This window comes from Tenrec ecaudatus, chromosome 10 (genome assembly GCF_050624435.1).
Source record: "Tenrec ecaudatus isolate mTenEca1 chromosome 10, mTenEca1.hap1, whole genome shotgun sequence".
Classification (NCBI taxonomy): domain Eukaryota; kingdom Metazoa; phylum Chordata; class Mammalia; order Afrosoricida; family Tenrecidae; genus Tenrec; species Tenrec ecaudatus.
In genome coordinates, this window is record NC_134539.1 from 730093 (window position 1) to 747897 (window position 17805).

The 17805-nt window shown below is 57.4% G+C and overlaps 1 protein-coding gene and 1 long non-coding RNA gene across 2 annotated transcripts; both read left to right on the forward strand.

Moving 5' to 3' along the window:
• Positions 1–204: 204 nt before the first annotated feature.
• LOC142457776 (uncharacterized) lies at positions 205–7984 on the forward strand. The gene is made up of 3 exons (XR_012786388.1): positions 205–612; positions 5230–6529; positions 7876–7984. It is a non-coding gene; the product is annotated as an uncharacterized LOC142457776 (long non-coding RNA).
• Positions 7985–8652: 668 nt separating this feature from the next.
• LOC142460253 (endoplasmic reticulum mannosyl-oligosaccharide 1,2-alpha-mannosidase-like) lies at positions 8653–13202 on the forward strand. Its single transcript, XM_075562467.1, has 6 exons — positions 8653–8659; positions 9400–9612; positions 10680–10828; positions 11090–11277; positions 12609–12666; positions 13038–13202. The coding sequence occupies exons 1-6, from the start codon at positions 8653–8655 to the stop codon at positions 13200–13202; spliced, it is 780 nt and encodes a 259-aa protein (XP_075418582.1).
• The last annotated feature ends 4603 nt before the right edge of the window (positions 13203–17805 follow it).

Sequence of the window (17805 nt, forward strand, 5' to 3'; positions counted from 1 at the left end):
CAGCTGTCACTCATGAGTCTGAACCTTCTCCTGACGTCCACTGAATGCTTATGCTGCAGTGGCTGGTACGGTCCTACCCACAAGGCCGAGCCCATCATGAGTGACTGGGGCTGACCCAATGGTCAGTTCTCAGATCCCCTCAGCCTGCCCTGGGGGTGCTTAAATTCTGCTCGAGGGACTGGTACATCTCGAGGGACGCAGGGGGACAGCTTCTCCCAGTGCTGCTGCTGACCAGGTGCCAGGCTCCCAGCTGCCTGACAGTCTGTGTGCAGAGTCATGGAGATTTCCATTGATTTAAAACCAACATTCCTGCAGGAAATCATGCAGAGTAAATACCCAGAAGCCTCCAGGGTGATCCAGTGCAGCTTCCAGGAGGGAAGAGCTGTACACTTGGAGTGGCCCTGCTCACTGCCAGCAAGTCGGTGCTGACTCACAGCAAGCCTGGAGGACAGACCTTACCTGGGAGTTCCCCAAGGATGGCTGGTGGCTTCCAGCTGCTGACCTCAGGAAGACCTCACTGGATTTCTCTGCTGCTGCTTCCAAGAACAATGACACCCTGACAAACTTGAACCTTTCCCCGCGTGTGCTGTGATCGATTGGCCCATCGGTGAGGTTCGTGTTCTTTCCCTTTTCTTCGCATTGAGTTGTGACTTTTACTGAAGACTGCAGTCTTTTCTTTTCATCAGTAAGTGCTTCAGGCCTCCTCACTTTCAGCAAGCACACGAAGGTCCCAAAGTTTCGCTCCACCCACACCATTAAGGCAGCCTCTGCTTCGAAGAGGCAGCTCTTCCTCAGTGGTACTTTGCGCGCCATCCCACCCGAGGGGCCCATCTTCCTGTACGATAGCTGACAGTGTGCTGGTGCTGGTCATGGTGTGTCCAGTGGCTAATCCCTCAGGAGGGGACAGGCTGTTTCTCTGCAGTCTGTTTTTAGTCTGGGTTCCAGCTCCACCTCTGGATGGGTTCTCAGGGACAGTTGTATAATTGAAGGGAAGAAAGTAAGAAGCAGACAAAAGTTTTGTCTCTCGGGGCATGCATGCCCCCCTAATTACAAGTAACCACATCGTAACAAAGTGGGCTGTACCCTAACCCTAGAGGTCCCTGAGTTCACTTGGGAGTAAGCTAGCACCAGTGCTGGGGGCAGGTCAGGGGGAGCGGGTGTCCCCTGAGCGGGGAGAGCAGTAGTGCATGTCTGCTCCTGTAGATAAAGCTGCCGGCCACATAGCAATCAATTAGCCGAGTGCTTGTGAGAGGCAGCTGTAAGGTAACACTATCAAGGAAGGATATTGTGGGGATTGATCTTAGTTATGAGAATGTGACCGGCTCATTAACTCACAAGTGTGAAGGCCTCCCTCCACCCAGAACCCTGGCCTCCCAGGCTTCTTAAATATGAGAATAATTTACCCACATAAACCCTCTCCGCAGCCCTCAGTTTCCCACATTAAACCATACAGTGTTCCCTTGTTCTGTTTGCATAACTGCCTCTTGATCCACTTCCAAATTCTGGATGAGCACAACGAAATGTTCTGGGATTCTCATTCTTCCTAAGGTTACTTATAGTTTGTGATGATCCACACGGTTGAATGCCTTGTCACAGTCAATAACACACAAGTAGACATCTTTCTAGTGTTCTCTGCTTTGAGCCAAGATCCATCTGACATCAGCAATGATGTCCCTTGTTCCACGTCCTCTTCTGAACCTGGCCTGAACCTCTGGCAGCTCCTTGTCAATGTACTGCTGCAACCATTGTTGGATGATCTTCAGCAAAATTTCACTTGCATGTGACATCAAAGATGTTCTATAATTTGAGCATTCTGTTGGGTCACCTTTCTTTGAAATGGATACAAATATGGATCTCTTCCAGTCAGTTTGTTGCAAGTCGCTGTCTTCCAGATTTCCTGGCAGAGCTCCGCGAGTGCTTCCAGGGCTTCATCCGCTGGTGGAAACAACCTACGGACAGTCCGTCCATTCCTGGAGCCTTGTTTTCGGTTTACGCTTTCAGTGCAGCTTGCCCTTCCTTCAGCACCACTGGTTCCTGTTCAGGTGCCACCCCCTGAAATGGTGGCATGTGGGCCAGTTGTTTTTGGTATGGTGATTCTGTGTATTATTTCCAATTTATTTTGTTGCTTCCTGCATCATTCAATATTTTGCCATTGTATTTCAATATTGCAACTCGAGTCTTGAATTTTTCTTCAGTTCTTTCGTTTAAGATATGTCGAGTGTGTACTTTTTGGGTTTCTGACTCTAGCCCTTTGCACATTTTCATGATAATATTTGACTTTGTCTTCTGGAGCTGCCCTTTGAAAACTCGTGTTCAACTCTGCTTTCATTGCCTCCTTTGCTTCAGCTACTCTGTGATTGACAGTAAGGGTCGGGGTCTCCTCTGACGTCCACTTTGATCTTTCCCTTCTTCCCTGTCTTTTTAATGGCCATTTGCTTTCTTTGTGAATAATGTTTTTGCTGTCTTTTTTTTAAAATCGTTTTATTAGGGGATGTCCTTCTATATTTTATCAGGTCTCTGTCATTAGCATTCAATGTGTCAATTTTCTTTTTGAGATGTTCTTGAAATTCAGGTGGGATAGACTCAAGGTCATATTTGGGCTTTCATGGACTTGTTTTAATGTTCTTCAACTTGATCCTGGATTTGCATATGAGCATATGCATTTGCATATGGTCTGTTCCACAACCAGCCCCTGGTCTGGTTTTAGCTGCTGATATTGAGCTTCTCCATTGTGTCTTCTCACAGATGTGGTCAGTTTGATTTCTGTGTCTTCCACCTGGAGAAGTCCACGTGCACAGCCCCCTTTTGTGTTGTTGAGAAAAGGCGTCTGCGCTTGCTGTGAACAAGTCGTTGGTCTTGCTCAACTCCATCATGCGATCTCCAGCTTTGTTTCCATCGCCAAGACCATGTTGTCCCACTCATTCCTTCCTCCGTTTCCAACTTTTCCATTCCAGTCACCAATCATGATCAACCCTGTGTTGATTAAGATACATGTGAAATGAAATCTTTGACAACATCGATCATTTCTCCATTTGTAATGATGTTGCTTCTCTAGACTGAAGGCTGCAGTTTTCGATCTTCATCAGCACGTGCTTCAAGTCCTCCTCATGCTCAGTCAGCAAGGTGGGTCGCTTCTGTCATCTCAATGCCACATTTTCTTTGTCTTGTCCAGCTTCCCAGATGTTTGCTCAGTATAATGACCGTGTACATATGGCAAGAGGAGATAACCCTGACTCACACCTTACCTGATTGTGAACGAGGCAGCTGTCCCTCGTTCTTATGGAGTGACTGTCACCTGGTGTGTGTGCAGGTCGCACATGAGTACAATAAGTCTTTTAGAGTTCTCATTCTCACAGTTTGTCGGACGCCTTTGCACAGTCAACGAAACACAAGGAAACACCTTCCTGGTACTTTCGGCTTTGAGTCAAGATCCAATGATATCCCTTGTTCCATGTCCTTTTCTAACTCCGGCTCGGATTTCTGGCAATTCCCATTGTCCAGCTGCAGTCCTTTCTGCGTGGCCTTCAGCAACGTGTTCCTCGTGTCTGATATCAGCCAGACCGTGCACTCTTTCTGTATCGTGTTGGGTCCCCTTTCTCTGGGGAGGGCATGGAGAGGTATCTCTTCCAGTCAGCTGGCCGGGTAGCTGCCTCCCACGATTCTGGACATAGACGAGTGCCCACTTCACTGTGGCATCTGTGTGGCGACTGTCTTCAGCTCTAGCTGGAGCTGGGTGGTGAGTGACTGCCTGTCTATTCTGCAGTCCAGCCCTGGCGGCGACTGTCTTCAGCTCTAGCCGGGGCTGGATGGTGAGTGACTGCCCGTCTGTTCTGCAGCCCAGCCCTGGCCTTCTTCTGACTGGTGACCCGCGGCCTCTCCTTCGTCCCTTTCCACACGTGGTTGATTTGATTCCGGTGGAGTCTATCTGGCGAGGTCCATGTGTGTAGCCGTCATCTACGCTGATGGACAGTAGTGCTTGGCGGGAATAAGCCGTTGGTGGTCTGGTTTGGTCTCTGGTGTCATCTCTGTGATGGAGGCCATGTTCCCTGGTGACAGGTCTTATCCCCGACAGCACTGTCCTTGGGGAAAGCGCCTGATAAAGTGGCTGACGACGGATGCGATGCCATTGCTCCTGAGTGTGGCTCTCCTGGCAGAGTGGACTGTCCACTCGTCTATCCACGGGGCCATGGCCAGTCTGTCTCAGCTCCCTGATGCCCAGGCTGTGATCTGCATGCCTCCCATTCCTTTTTAATGGCTTCCAACGTCCTAGTTGCACTTTGTCTGATCTGCGTTCTGCCGGTCGATGGGCCTTTGCGTCTGTCTATTGTGGTTTCGCGTGGCACCACTCAGTAGATGGCCGTCTTGAAAGCTCCGCACAGTCAGCCCATGAGGTCACCTCCCCTTGGAGAAGGCAGTTGCCCTCCCCCGGCTGTGTCCTGAGTGGCGGAGGCGCTCATCCTCCCGCGCTGTGCAGACAAGCTTCTGCTGCATCCTTCAGGTTCACATCGGCCGTTGTCTCAGCAGCCTGCTGCCAGGCCTGCCCGCTCCCCCAGTCTCGGCCTGCACTTGGAGGACACGTAGTCACCATGGGTGACCCTGCTGGCATCTGACCGCTTGGGGTGGTGACAAGGAGTAACTGTCTTGCCGTCCACTCTAGCCGCCTCGACGCTGAGTCCTGAGGAGCACGTGGCTCAGGAGAGTGCACAGGGCCGCCGACTGGTTCCTGCAGCAGGAGCAGGAGCAAGCCAGCCAGGGCCCTTCTCTCCCCTAACTGCATGGAGTCTGACCCTGTTGGGCATGTGCTGGTGACTCTGCCCTGCAGGCTGCGAGGTGGCACACTCGGCCAAGAGGAACTACCTGCAGGTCCACAATGCCCTCAGTGCCTGGTGGGTCAGGGCCACGCAGTGTCTGGTCAGGCTGTGGAGAGTCTTTTTACGGCAGGGACGTGTGCGGGGAAGCCCAGAGCTGCTCAGTTTGCGCAAACAAGGGGGCTGTGCGTGCTCACACAGGACTACTGTCTCAGGTGGGAAACACGGGCATGAGTCCGCATTGGTGGGCAGAAACCACAGCCCTCGGTGTTGAAGAGCGTCTGGTTCTTGTTGGACATTTGGATCTGCTCCCCAACCCTCGTGAGTGTCTTCTGTCGTGACGAATGCCTGTCTGTCAGTATTAAGAATGTCTCGAGGGTCTCCCGGAGTGTTCTCTGACAAAATGTTCTTTCCTGTTTAGCCCCGGGTGGCCGGGCATTCCAAAAGCCGAAGATGCGACCGACACGTCTGGGTTGAGCCCAGCACACCCAGCTGTCTTACTGGCCCCCCGGACCACAGCTGCTGCTCCAGACTTCCTGGAGACACCACCTTGGATAGGTGGACCGTGTCTTGCACCATCCCAGAGGCCTGCTCAGGACACGGCCTGACAGGCTGAGAAGGAGAACCCCTTCTGGCCATCCCTCTCTGGCCCACGCCGGGATGTGATAGATCCAGGAGGGACAGCGTCCCCTTCCTTCTTCTCAGGCTGGTGAGCAGGTGGCAGACATGGGGCTGGTCTCAGCAGAGATGGAGCAACGGAACCTGACTTACCCTCCTGGCTGGAAGCAAACACACAACCACCAGACCACAACTTCGTGTCTGGAGGAGGTCCCAGCGGTGCCGTTGGGCGAAGGTGGGAGATGGAGACACTGCTGACACAGGAAGGCCCTAGGAGAAGAGGGGGCCAGCGCCCTGCAGAGCCCCCAGGGCAACTGGCAGTGGCCATGTAGTCTCAGAGATGAGGGACTGTCAGGGTGACCACCAGCCCTTGACAAGATCACAGGCCTGTAGGCGCAACTGTACGGTGATAATATAGAGAGATGATAGTAAAGTCATTGAGATAGGAGAGAATTAAGTAAAGGAGTCAGACATTTCATGGTAACACGTTCAACTCCCAGAAGGCCGTGATCTCAGCAGCCAGGTCTGTGCAGACAGCGAGAGGAGGAGAGAGATTTATTTCTAACCGAGGCTTATATAGACTTAAGAGCGTGCAAGTCCCCTGATTACAGGTAACGACATACGTCACAGGAAGGGGTTGTACCATAGGCAATACAGCAATGGCAGGCGGACGATCTAGGGGTGTATACGCAATAGGAAGAGGAGGAATGAAGGGTGCATATGTGACAAGATGGGCAGATCCCTAACCTTGTTTGTCCCTGAGCTGGTTTGACTTGCTCTGAGCCCACCTACGGCGGGACGCATGAGTCTGATTGCTCGGGATGACTGATGCCTTCAGGGAGGAAACTTCTAAGCAGCTGAACTCACAGTGTACTGACAGACAGCGTGGCAACCTGGGAAGAGACCTCTCTGTTTCCCACGTGGGACCACCTTGGCTGAGGCTGGAAACTGGGTGGGTCTAGTCGCAGCAGGCTGTCAGGGTCCTGGGTAGAGCTTTCAGGGGGAGCTGTCCTCAGAAACATAATCATAAAAGCCACATTATCCCACAGGATGCAGCTGTCAAGGCTCAGAGTGTTGACAGACAAGCACACGGCCACAAGGAGGTGAGAAAACATGGCCCAAGCCCTTGTGACCACTGCAGACAGGACACCAGCTGTCTTGGGCTAGGTTCTCTGGAGAAGCTAAACCAGGCATGCTTTCAGGTGCCTAGTGTGTCCGGGGCAGGGTTAGATGAAGGAAATAGCTCCCACAGTCCATGGGTTAGGTGTTGGGCTGGGGGCTTCTCCTGACCCCTGTACCATCAGGGACGGACGAATCCAAGGTGCACGGGAAGATACAGGCTTGTGGCTGCAGAGGCAAATGAATCTGAGGTTGGCAGGTGAAATGGCAAGTTGCCGATGACTCCAGGCAATTAGGTCAAGCTTTTGGCTCACGTTCAGAGAACTGGAGCCTGTGGTGCCAGAGGAGGATCCAGACCCAGCGAAAAGCAAGTGAACTTTTCCACAGCGTCTGCTTCTATGGGAAGCAGGCCACACCCCAAGGAGATCACAGCATGGGGGAGGGGGAGGGGGACGGCGACAGGGTTTTCACTAGGTCTTGATGGCAAATCACTGAGCATGCTGGCCCAGCCAAGTTCACACAGAAGCTTGTCCACCCCTGCCTGGTCAACTGGGCACATCTGTACGTGGCTCCTTAAATCCTGCATCAAGACGAAATGAAGACAGTTGGGAGGTCATATTGACCCCTACCGTCATAAACCTCACAGGCAGACAACCAGAAACGCACGTGCTCACTCACACCTTACATCTCCTGAGTGAGCAAAACAAGTGGGCTGGGGGTCACCTTGGCCAATGGAAGCGGGTCTCGGGTGCAGGGCGTTGAGTGGGGGTGTGGCACAGGAACAGGCCCCACCTAGCAAGCCCTACCTATGGGAACTGGAGTCCAGGGTCAATACCAATCTGTTTCTCCAGCCCCTTGGGGTCTCGGGTGTGTGCCCCTATGTGGGTAGCAGTGCCCATGTGGGGGTGGCAGGTAGGGGATACAGCTGGCAGGGGGTGTGGCTCTGTGTTTGTTTAAAATGAGAGAACCTTTCAGACCCGCAGACTCTGGGGAGGGCAGTCTGGGCTGCCAGGGGCACTGCCCCGAGGGGTCAGGCCATGGACACTCACCCAGAGTCTTTCATCTGGGTGCTCCCCTCTGTGGGGTCTCTTCCTGGAGGCCATCCCCTTTGGGGGCTGTGCCCTGTGATCAGGAGGAGAGGCTAAGTAGCTGTGTGGTCCAGGCAGAGCCAGCTCCCCACTGGCCAGAGCTCAGTCCTCAAGGCTGCACATCCTGTTCAGGGTGAAGGAAACTCCAGACTCCAGTGGCAGGTGGCCCAGGGCGCCAGGGGGGGTGGGGTGGGGTAGGGGTGTCCCCTGCCTCAGTGACCCTGTGACTGCATTGTGTGTAGGACCCTCCTTGGAAGCACTTGCGAAGGGGACCACCCAGCCTGCAGAGCAGGGCCCCTGACACAGGCAGGATGGGCCAGCAGCAGGACAGCATGGAAAAGGAGAGGAGGCAGTCAGGTGATGGCCACTGGGAGGAAAGCCCACCGGGCACTGTCGTCAGGTACCATGTGGGGTGGGGGCGGGGCAGAGATGCAGATGAACCGCCCAGCCTGCTGCACCAGCCTCCCCTGGTGGCCAGCTCCTGGGAAGCACACAGGCAAGGGGGAGGTGGGGGAGGTAATCCCTCTCTAAACCCCCCTCGCCCCCTAGGCCTCTGCTGGGAGCTGGGCTGACACTATCCTTCAGCAAGGCCCTGAGGGCACACAGCACCAGGGAGCCCAAGCCTCAAGTTGCAGGCCGTGCAGGCTGCTCTGCTGGCCTCTGCCCCGTCCTGCAGAAGATGGACAGGACAGCTAATTGGCCTGGAGCAGGGGACAGAGACTCCAGCAGTAGAGTAGCTGGCCCCTCTCCACCGCCACCGACCCCCAAGCAAGGACTCTGAAGCCGGCAGGTATGGCCGGGGCCACCCTTGGAGCACAAGGTCCAGCGAGTGCCTGCTGGCCGGCGTGTCGGCCTGGGGGCTGGCCAAGCAGCCAGGCAGTGTCCTGGTCCCCAGCACCTACAGCCACCCTGGGTCTCAATCCCACTTCCGTCTGAAACCCAGCTTGGTACTGGTGCCTGAGCAGTATAGGAGGGGGCAGCTGTTGCCCTGGGGGAGACCGACACCCCTGCCTGGGGCCATGGGCGGTGGGCAGTTCACTGGAGCCTGTCAAGAGGTCACAGCTCCCTACCCGGTGCTGGTGCCCCATGGAGCTCAGCTTTAGCCGGCAGGGCCTGTTCAGCACTCCCTGCCCTGCACCATGTACAGACGGGGACACCAAGGCTGACTGGGGCCGACACCAGCACAGCCCAGTCAGGGGAGCACAGCCCAGCACTGGGCCCGGCGGGAGGCCCCTCAGCACAGAAGTGTGGTCTGAAGGTGTCCTTGGGTGCGTTGGGAGCAAAGCCCTGCAGGGGGCCAGGGGAGGGGAAAGGAGAGTCCTATGATGTCACTTCCTCTCTGAAGCCCTCAGAGCTCCTAGGACAGCCCCTCAGTGTCTGCAGGGTGAGGGCCACCTGGTTAGCACCAACCCAGTCCTACTCCGGTGTCCCTCTGACCCAGGCTGCGCGGCAGCCCCTCATGGGCTCTGCGGCTTCCGCTCACGGTCAGGACAGCCTGGCTGTCACCTGAGACCACTCCCAGGGTGGCACTTCCCCAGGGACCACAGAGCTGGCCCCCAACAGATCATGTGAAGGATGGATGGACAGACGGACTGGGTGCTGTGGCCCCGGTGGATGAGCCAGCTCAGGGTCCCACTGCTGGCTCCTGGGTCATCAGCTCTCACTGCTGCGGTCTGGACATACAGCCGTGGTGGCCCGCCCTCCCCCCCACTCCAGGCACCCAGATGGGTGGTCACTCCCCGGGGAATGGGCTGAAGCCCCTGCAGCCCGTGAGCCTCCATCCCTCCCTGCAGGCCCCTCGAACCCACGCCAGAAGGCCGTGGTGGATGCCTTCCGCCACGCGTGGAAGGGCTACTGCAAGTACGCATGGGGCCATGACGAGCTGAAGCCTCTGTCCAGGTCCTTCAGCGAGTGGTTCGGCCTGGGCCTCACCCTGGTCGACGCTCTGGACACCATGTGGATCATGGGCCTGACCAGAGGTACCTGTGCCCCCAGCTGCAGGGGTGGGGGGTCCTGTGGGGAAGGGATGCAGAGTCTGGTGTGTGCCAGGCAAGTCTGTAAGCTCAGGTGGGGGTCGTGGGGCTGGCATCTGGTCCTGGACCCAGCCTCTCGGCTGTCGTGTCTCGTACCGGTCACCCTGGCATCCCCCTTACTGTCCAATCAGCTCAGATAGTGCAGAGCAGGGCTGCCGTGTCCCTTTCCAAGGTGGTGCGCCCTCTTGGCACGAGTGGTGGGTGGTGCACACCTCCTGCTTGGGGTTAGAGGCCGAGTGCTTTGCCCTGTGCCACCAGGGCTCCTTAAGCTGAGCCCGCTGTGGTCTCTAAGTCTATCCTTTGAGCACCTGCTTTTCGGCGTCCATGTTCCGAATCGGCCAGGGCTACTTCTGTGGCCCTGGACTCACGGCCTCTGACAGTGGCAGTGAACTCTTAGTGCATGGGGCCTCCCCAGCTGCACTGGCTCCTGGGGCTGCATGTGTGGGAGAGCTTCCGGTTCCCTGCCCCTTGGAGGGAGACCCCACCTGGGAACTCTGCCAGAGTAGAGGCCTCACCCCCCAGGGAGACCCAGAGGGCACAGGTGAGGGCCTGCAGGAGCCGAGGTGGGCTGAGAGCAGGTGAGGGCCTGTAGGAGTCCAGGTGGGCTGAGAGCAGGTGAGGGCCTGCAGGAGTCTAGGTGGGCTGAGAGCAGGTGAGGGCCTGCAGGAGCAGGTGAGGGCCTGCAGGAGTCCAGGTGGGCTGAGAGCAGGTGAGGGCCTGCAGGAGTCTAGGTGGGCTGAGAGCAGGTGAGGGCCTGCAGGAGCAGGTGAGGGCCTGCAGGAGCTGAGGTGGGCTGAGAGCAGGTGAGGGCCTGCAGGAGCCAAGGTGGGCTGGGAGCAGGTGAGGGCCTGCAGGAGCAGGTGAGGGCCTGCAGGAGCAGGTGAGGGCCTGCAGGAGCAGGTGAGGGCCTGCAGGAGCAGGTGAGGGCCTGCAGGAGCAGAGGCCTTACTCTGCAGGGAGCCCCTGAGGCCCTGGGAAGCCAGGCCGCCCCTGGGAAACTGCTGTGTGCCTAGAGTTTGAAGAAGCCAGGACGTGGGTGGCAGAGAAGCTGCAGTTCCACAAAGACGTGGACGTGAACCTGTTTGAGAGCACCATCCGCATCCTGGGCGGCCTGCTGAGCACCTACCACCTGACCGGGGACAGCCTCTTCCTGGAGAAAGCCGTGAGTGTGATGGGGGGCGGTGCCCACCTGTTCCCGTGTGTTCTCCACACCGCTGCCTCCTTACCCCTGAGTTTCTGTTCATGGTGTGCGTGTCTGACCCACAGACACAGCCCCAGTCTGGCGGCTCCATGAAATTTCTGCTGTTGTTGAGTTTGGGGGCAGTGTGGCCCGTGGGGATCTCATGGGGCCCTCATGGGGTGGTGGATGGTGGACCAGGCCAGTCTGCCCTGACAGTGGTTCTCTGGTCTCTTTGTCCATCAGAAAGACTTTGGAAACCGGCTGCTGCCTGTCTTCAAGACCCCCTCCAAGATTCCCTTCTGGCACGTGACCTGGGCACGGGCCACGCCCAGTTGCATATTGGGGACGCCAACAGCAGCGTGTCAGAGGCCTCCGCCGTCCAGCTGGAGTTCCGAGACCCCGCTCGTGCCACGGGGACTGGAACCTTTCAGGTATCTGCAATGGTTTGCCATGAGTTTAATACGAATGTTTTGTATCAAGTAGGCCTGTCAAGCTGGCTCACAATCCCGTTGGCCCGAGTCTCCTGTCTGCGGGCTGCTGTCCGCTGTCTGGGGCTGCCAAGAGCAAGGGCCGTGGAGAGCAAAGGCGGCTTCCCCCGTGGTCCCGAGGCCAGAACGGGAATTTATGCCAGCAGCCCCTGGGGACGAGGTCTGGGGGCAAGTCCTGCTCCTTCCTCTTCCCCTAGGTCCGTACATTTTGCAGCCTAGGAACCCTGGATCCAAGGAAAGCTCGCTGTCCCTGGCTCTTCTCTCCTGATTCTGCGTCTCTTCCAGCCCCGCACAGCACAGCCCGAGGACCACGCGCTGTGCAAGCTCCTTTCACAGCAGATCAGGGCTGCGATGGGCCGCGCTCCTTACGTTGCATCATGCAGGGTGATGATGTCATCCCGTTATCTGTCAAAAAGCTGAGAACCCGGGCTCCAACAAACAGGTGTGTTCTTGGGGTGGGGGTGGGGCCCACAATTCAATCCGACCGCCGCCCTCCCGCCAGTGTGCTGGACTGCGGGGGCTTGTGCGTGGCTGTGATGCGGAGCACACCTGGTATTTCAGGTATCATCAGGGTCACCCATGGGAAGCAGATTCCAGCTCAGACTGCAAGGAAGGAATCGACTGCCCCCTTCTGAGGAATCAGCCACAGCAGCACCCTGTCAGAGACCGTGCTGGAAGATGGGCCTCAGGGTGGATGGCACTCCGCATAGACAGAGACAGCTGTTTCCTCCAGGCAGAGCCTGTTTTTCAGATCTCCGAGTGCTGATGGGGGGTGGCTGGGAGACAAAAGAAACAACAGTACACACGCAGGAGTAGTACACTGTGGGGTGTATGAAATATGAACCTTGAAAACCGAGGAAGAATCAGAAATGAAATGGAACAAATCAAGACCAGTATCCTGGGCATGAATTAGTAGTGAGCCGAAATGGACTGGCATGGGTCATTTTTAGTCGGATAGTCTTCTGATTTACTATGGTGAGCATAACAGATCCACGAAGAATGACCTCACATTCATTGCCAAAAAGAACATTCCAAGATCTGTCCTGAAAGAGAAGGCTGTCTGGAGACAGCAGTAGGTGTACAAGACAATATCCGTTCAGCCCCTGGGAAGTCCAGTTGATACAAGGGGGCACTTAGGGGCAAATGGCAGCTCCTGAGGGCAGTGGGTGCTCACAGGACACTTACTGGCAACTGGCATTCACCAGGGGCTCAGGCAGGGGTCAGGGAGGGGTGTATCCACAGACCTGGTGATCCCCCGCCTCGGCCCCGTGCAGGTCCCCACGGGGGGACTACTCCTCCATCAACAACGTTCATACCTTCAGGACCAGGGGTGTGAGGGGCAATACTGGGAGAGTAGAGGGTGAGTGGGTTGGAAAGGGGGAACCGATTACAAGGATCCACATGTGACCTCTTCCCTGGGAGATGGATGGCCGAGAAGGGGGAGAAGGGAGACTCTGGATAGGGCAAGATATGACAAAATAACAATCTATAAATTATCAAGGGCTCATGGGGGAGGGGGGAGCAGGGAGGGAGGGGAAAAAATGAGGACCTGATGCAAAGGGCTTAGGTGGAGAGCAAATGCTTTGAAACTGATTAGGGCAAAGAATGTACAGATGTGCTTTATGCAATTGATGTATGTATATGTATGGATTGTGTTAAGAGTTGTATGAGCCCCTAATACAATGTAAAAAAAAAATGTCCAGGACCCCAAGAAGCCTGACCCGCGGGACAAGATGGAGAGCTTCTTCCTGGGGGAGACGCTCAAGTACCTGTACCTGCTCTTCTCCAAGGACGCCGACCTGCTCAGTCTGGACACCTACGTCTTCAACACTGAGGCCCACCCCCTGCCCATCTGGACGTCCACCTAGGGCCTGGCCCCTAGGCACGAGCAGGGCACAGAAGCCAGGTGCAGTCTGGGGCCCGTGGAGGATCCCTGGGCAGATTGGCCACTGCTGGCCATCAGGCTCTGGGCAGACAGCCCAGAGGACACCAGCTGGACACATGGTAGGGCCCAGCACCAGCCTTAGTAGCTCTGGGCCTCCTGGTCAGGAGCCATCGGGACACGCAGGAATAAATGCCACAGCTGTGGGACCCAGCTGGCCCGGCCCAGAGCTGCCACCTCCAGACCCCGTTAACCATGAGGGGTTCCAGCCCCCTCCCTCAGACCCCCCCTAACCGAGAGGGGCTTAGGCCAGGCTGCAGAGAGGAGCTGAGTGCCCGGGTGGGCTGTCTCAATATGGGGGCAGCTGTGCTCCAGGGGTGCACAGGTTCAGGGTGGGCTCTGGCCTTTACATGGTGGACTCAGGGATTCTCGTCATCCTGCAGGAGCTGGGGGTGTGGGGGAGCAGGGACAAGTCCACCCTGCAGGCGTTGGGGATGGGGGGGTCGTGGTGACGAAACGATTTCAGGCTGCCTCCAGCTGGTGGGTGGTGTGGAGCTCCTCAGCCCAGGCAGGATGGAGGCCAGCTGGCACCCGTGAGTGCAGCTTCCCCATTGGTGGATCGACTGGGAAATGGTGGGCACTGGGTGGGGCCTCTAGTTAGCGTCGATCAGGTTCAGTGTCAGGCTTCATTCAGAAGTACTGAGCCTCAGGCAGCCTTCTCTAAGGACCTTCCACTCTGGACATGCGGTCTGATCGGTGAGGCTCTGGCTGCCCTCAGGGTGGACAGGGCACTCTCAGGGTGCAGGGCTCACCAACAGGAGGGGGCCTGTTCCCCTCTGCTATGGGGCCAGGCCTCGACAGTGACCATGCTCCTAGAGGGTTGCCCTCAGGGAAGCTCTGGATGGAGCCCCAAAGGCCCCCTCTCAGCTGCACTCTCACCTCCATGCCCGGGCCATTTCCAATGAGCCCTGGCTGCCCTGCACGGCCCACATGACAGACATCGGGCCCCAGATGTCCAGCGCTGCCCAGTTGGGGCTGCCGGGTTGGCCTTTCTGGTGCACATTCTGTCCCCTGTGGCCTATGACCATGATACTGTTTGGAGAAGGTGGGATTTCCTTGGGAAGGTGGAGCAGATCCGGTAAGCTGAGTTCAAATCTCATCTGGGGGCGACTCAGAAAATACAGGAGAGACGAGGGAAGACACACACACACACACATATGGTGAAGGCAGTGGGTGAGGGTCCAGGTCCCGGCCAGGGCTGTGGGACTACAGGGACAGAGCAGACCCTCTAGAGTGGACAGAGCAGGCTCGTCTAATGGATGGTGCCATGGCCACTCCCAGGACCTGCTGCCAGCCCCTGTGCCCGACTCGGCGGCCCTAGAAAGCGCAGAGCAACCTGTGGGCTTTCAAGTGTCCGGCTGCAGAAGAGCAGACAGCCTCGTCCCTCCTCCTTCGAACCACTGACCTTGTGTGAGCAGTCCAGTGGCAGCTCTCCGGGCACCTGGGGAATGAGGACGGAGCCCAGAGAAGAGCACTGAGCACGCTGATCTACTGAGTGCTGAGATTCCGTCTCTCAGACTTTGGACACGTCCAGAGACCAGGCCCTGGAGAACCCCGAGATCCAGCTTGGCCTGGCACCTAGTTTCTACCCCAACCCTCCCCTTCACCAGCTGTGGTCGAGAGCAGTTACCAAGGGATGGTAAGCTGGTTTGCTTCTTGCCACCTTGCTTGACCTCATGAACCCAGTGAGTCAGATCCCCAGACGTTGAAGCCCTCGTTGCTAAATTCCATTGGTCGGGTTCGGCCTCCAGTAAGTGAACACAGCAAACCTGCAGCCCCCCCCCCTTCCTGGAGTGACCCCCTGGACCCCTGGAACCACGAACCTGCCACCTTCCACCCTCTCCTGCTTCCTCGTCCAAACTGACTCAGGGTAGCGCTTTGTGCTGAGCGGCTGTTGAGTTGGTCCGAACTCATGGTGACTCTATTCACAAGGAACCCAAGCGCCGCCCGGTCATAGTCACCCCTGTGGTCGGTGGCAGTGCCAACGATTGTGGACCCCGTGGTAGATCCTGGTTGATGAAGAGCAGCCCCCACCCAGGCTTTCCTCACTTCTGATACCAGCTGCAAGTTTGAGCCTTCCCCAAGGCGCCCCCGCCAGGTCACTACAAGGACTCAGCTCACTGAAAGCAATCTTATACTCCCCTCCCCCGCCCCTACCCAAGTGTCAAAACAAAACCAATGGCCATTGAGTTGATCCCACCTGCAGCCACCTACTTAGGGCTTCGAAGACGAGATAAGGACAGGCAGCCTCATCTTTCTTCCGCAGAGTAGCTGGTGGGTTTGAACCACGGTCCTTGTAGTTACCAGGCCACAGTCCCAGCAGGGCCCTTTCTCATTCTCATACCATCATTGTTTCCTGTGGGGACAGATCGTAGGTAAACCTGATAGTCACCAGGAAACAGGAGTCCAGGAGAGGCATCAACAGTGGAATTCCATTGCCCTCACCCTATGAAGTCGGCACACTGATTGTTTTAGAATAAGTACACAACTAGTATTGTCAACCCGATAAGTTCATCCACGCTTCAGTTTGGGGGGAGTTTTATTGGGGCTTCATTACGTAGGCATGACACCCTGACTTCCGTGGGGTGGATCTGACTGTGCAGGCTGTACTTGGATTGTTCCCGCCCATGGGGTTCCTGCCAGGCTCTCGCTCCCTGAGCTGTGTCCAGTGGGACTCAAGCCCACCATAAATCACAAGGCTGGTCCTGTGTTTGGCCACCTCTCGCCCTAACTTGCACTGTGGGTTTGCGTCTTTCAAACCAAGACCTCCACAAGGCCTACTGAAGGGGCCCGACCACAGACCAGCCTCGAGGCACATGGGAAAGTTGGCTCAAGCCAGCGTCACCACTCTGCTCCTCTCCAGACCCTTGCCCACATTGGCAGAGCCCCTGTGAGATGTATGGTAGCACATTCGGGGACCAGTATGACCCACCGGGGACAGTATGCCCAGAGTCGCCCCCCCACACACACTCCTGTGGCCCCTGGCAGATGGTCACTACTACACGTGAGTGAGTGAGCTGTGCTCAACCAGGGCCTGTGTGTCCCATCTGCCTTTCTTGGCAATGCTAACGCCTGCAAACTATGGCCCGGGCCACTGTCCTCTGTGCAGCGGGACACCCCCCCACCCCCACCCCCGCCTAGAGGTAGGATAGTTGTGCTCACTGGGCTTTCCCGGTCCTGCGAGCAGCTGGGTGGGGGATCTGGTCCCACTGTTCAGTGGAGCAGGTGCATATCAGCCCCCCTGGCCCTCCAGCACCCTGGGGATCACACGGTGGTGAGGGCCCTGTGACTGGAAGGACTGGGTCAGCTGGCTCCTCAGCCCTCTCTGAGGACCACCGCCTGGGGATCGGGAGTGCGGGAGGGGCTGGTGACAACTCCAGGGGCTCTGACTTGGGGAGAGGAGGGATAGGGGCAAGAGCGACCTGGGGGCACCAGGCATCCAGTGGGAGAGGTAATCTGAGCAGGTCCCTGTGTCCACGTTCTCCGTTCACAAGGAAAGGCGGCTAGGGTCCTGTCCTCATCTGGCGCTGGGGACAGCCTTCTGTACCATGTGGGCAGGGGGGAAGGGCAATGGCTCCAGGGTGCTGTGAGGGTGTGGTGGCCATGGCAACAGTCGCTGTGATGGTGACCCGATGGCAACAGTGAGCGATGATGGCCATGGTGACTGAGACAGTGATTGGTGGTGACATGGTGACAGTGAAGGTGACAGCGGTGATAGACACCAAGGTAAGAATGGGGTCCCAGCACCCAGCAGAGGCCCCATCCTTCCTCTCTCGTCCATTATGGGGGGGCTGGGAAACCCAGCAGGTTGGGGCACTGACCCCAAGCTCCTAGCCCAGCCAGACTGCCCAGCACACCAGGGCTGGCTCTGTACCAGTGTCTCTTCCTGTGGTTGAAGCCCCCACCCACAGAGCCCCCATGCCAGGGCCCTCAGCCCTAGAGCCCCGCCTCCTCCTTAGAGCCCTTCCCACTGGCTCTTGGTGCACGGAGACCTGGAGGATGTGGGTCAGCCGGTGGGGTCGCATGTAGCATCTCTCCCTGGGGTCCCTCCTGGGCGGGGCGGTGTCCACACAGTAGCCCCTTGTCCTCCAGGAGGTACTACAACTGCTTGGCGGGCATTGTAGCCTCCCGGGAGGGGCACCCCAGAGCCAGGGTGACCCGCACACTGCAGCCCTCTGTCCAGCGTGTGGTCCCTTTCCTGTCACTGGGAGGGATGGGCACAGGGCAGGCTGTCTCCAGGAGCAGTGGGAGGTGTCAGCTCTCCGGCAGGTGGACAGCAGCCTCCCTGCGCGCCTGGACTCAGTGCGCCCATGACTACAGCCACTTCAGCACCGGGACCCTGCCCGCCGCCCCCACCACGGATGGCGGGAGAGCTCTGGGCAGGCTCGGCTGGCAACGTGAGGACCCCTCCCCAATCCTAGCGGGACACGATCCCTCGCTGCCAGCCTCAGTGGGGCCAGGATCCCGGCACCTCCCGGGCTGCACGGAAGGCCCCGCTCGAGTTGTCACGTGGGCCCGCCCCACGTGAC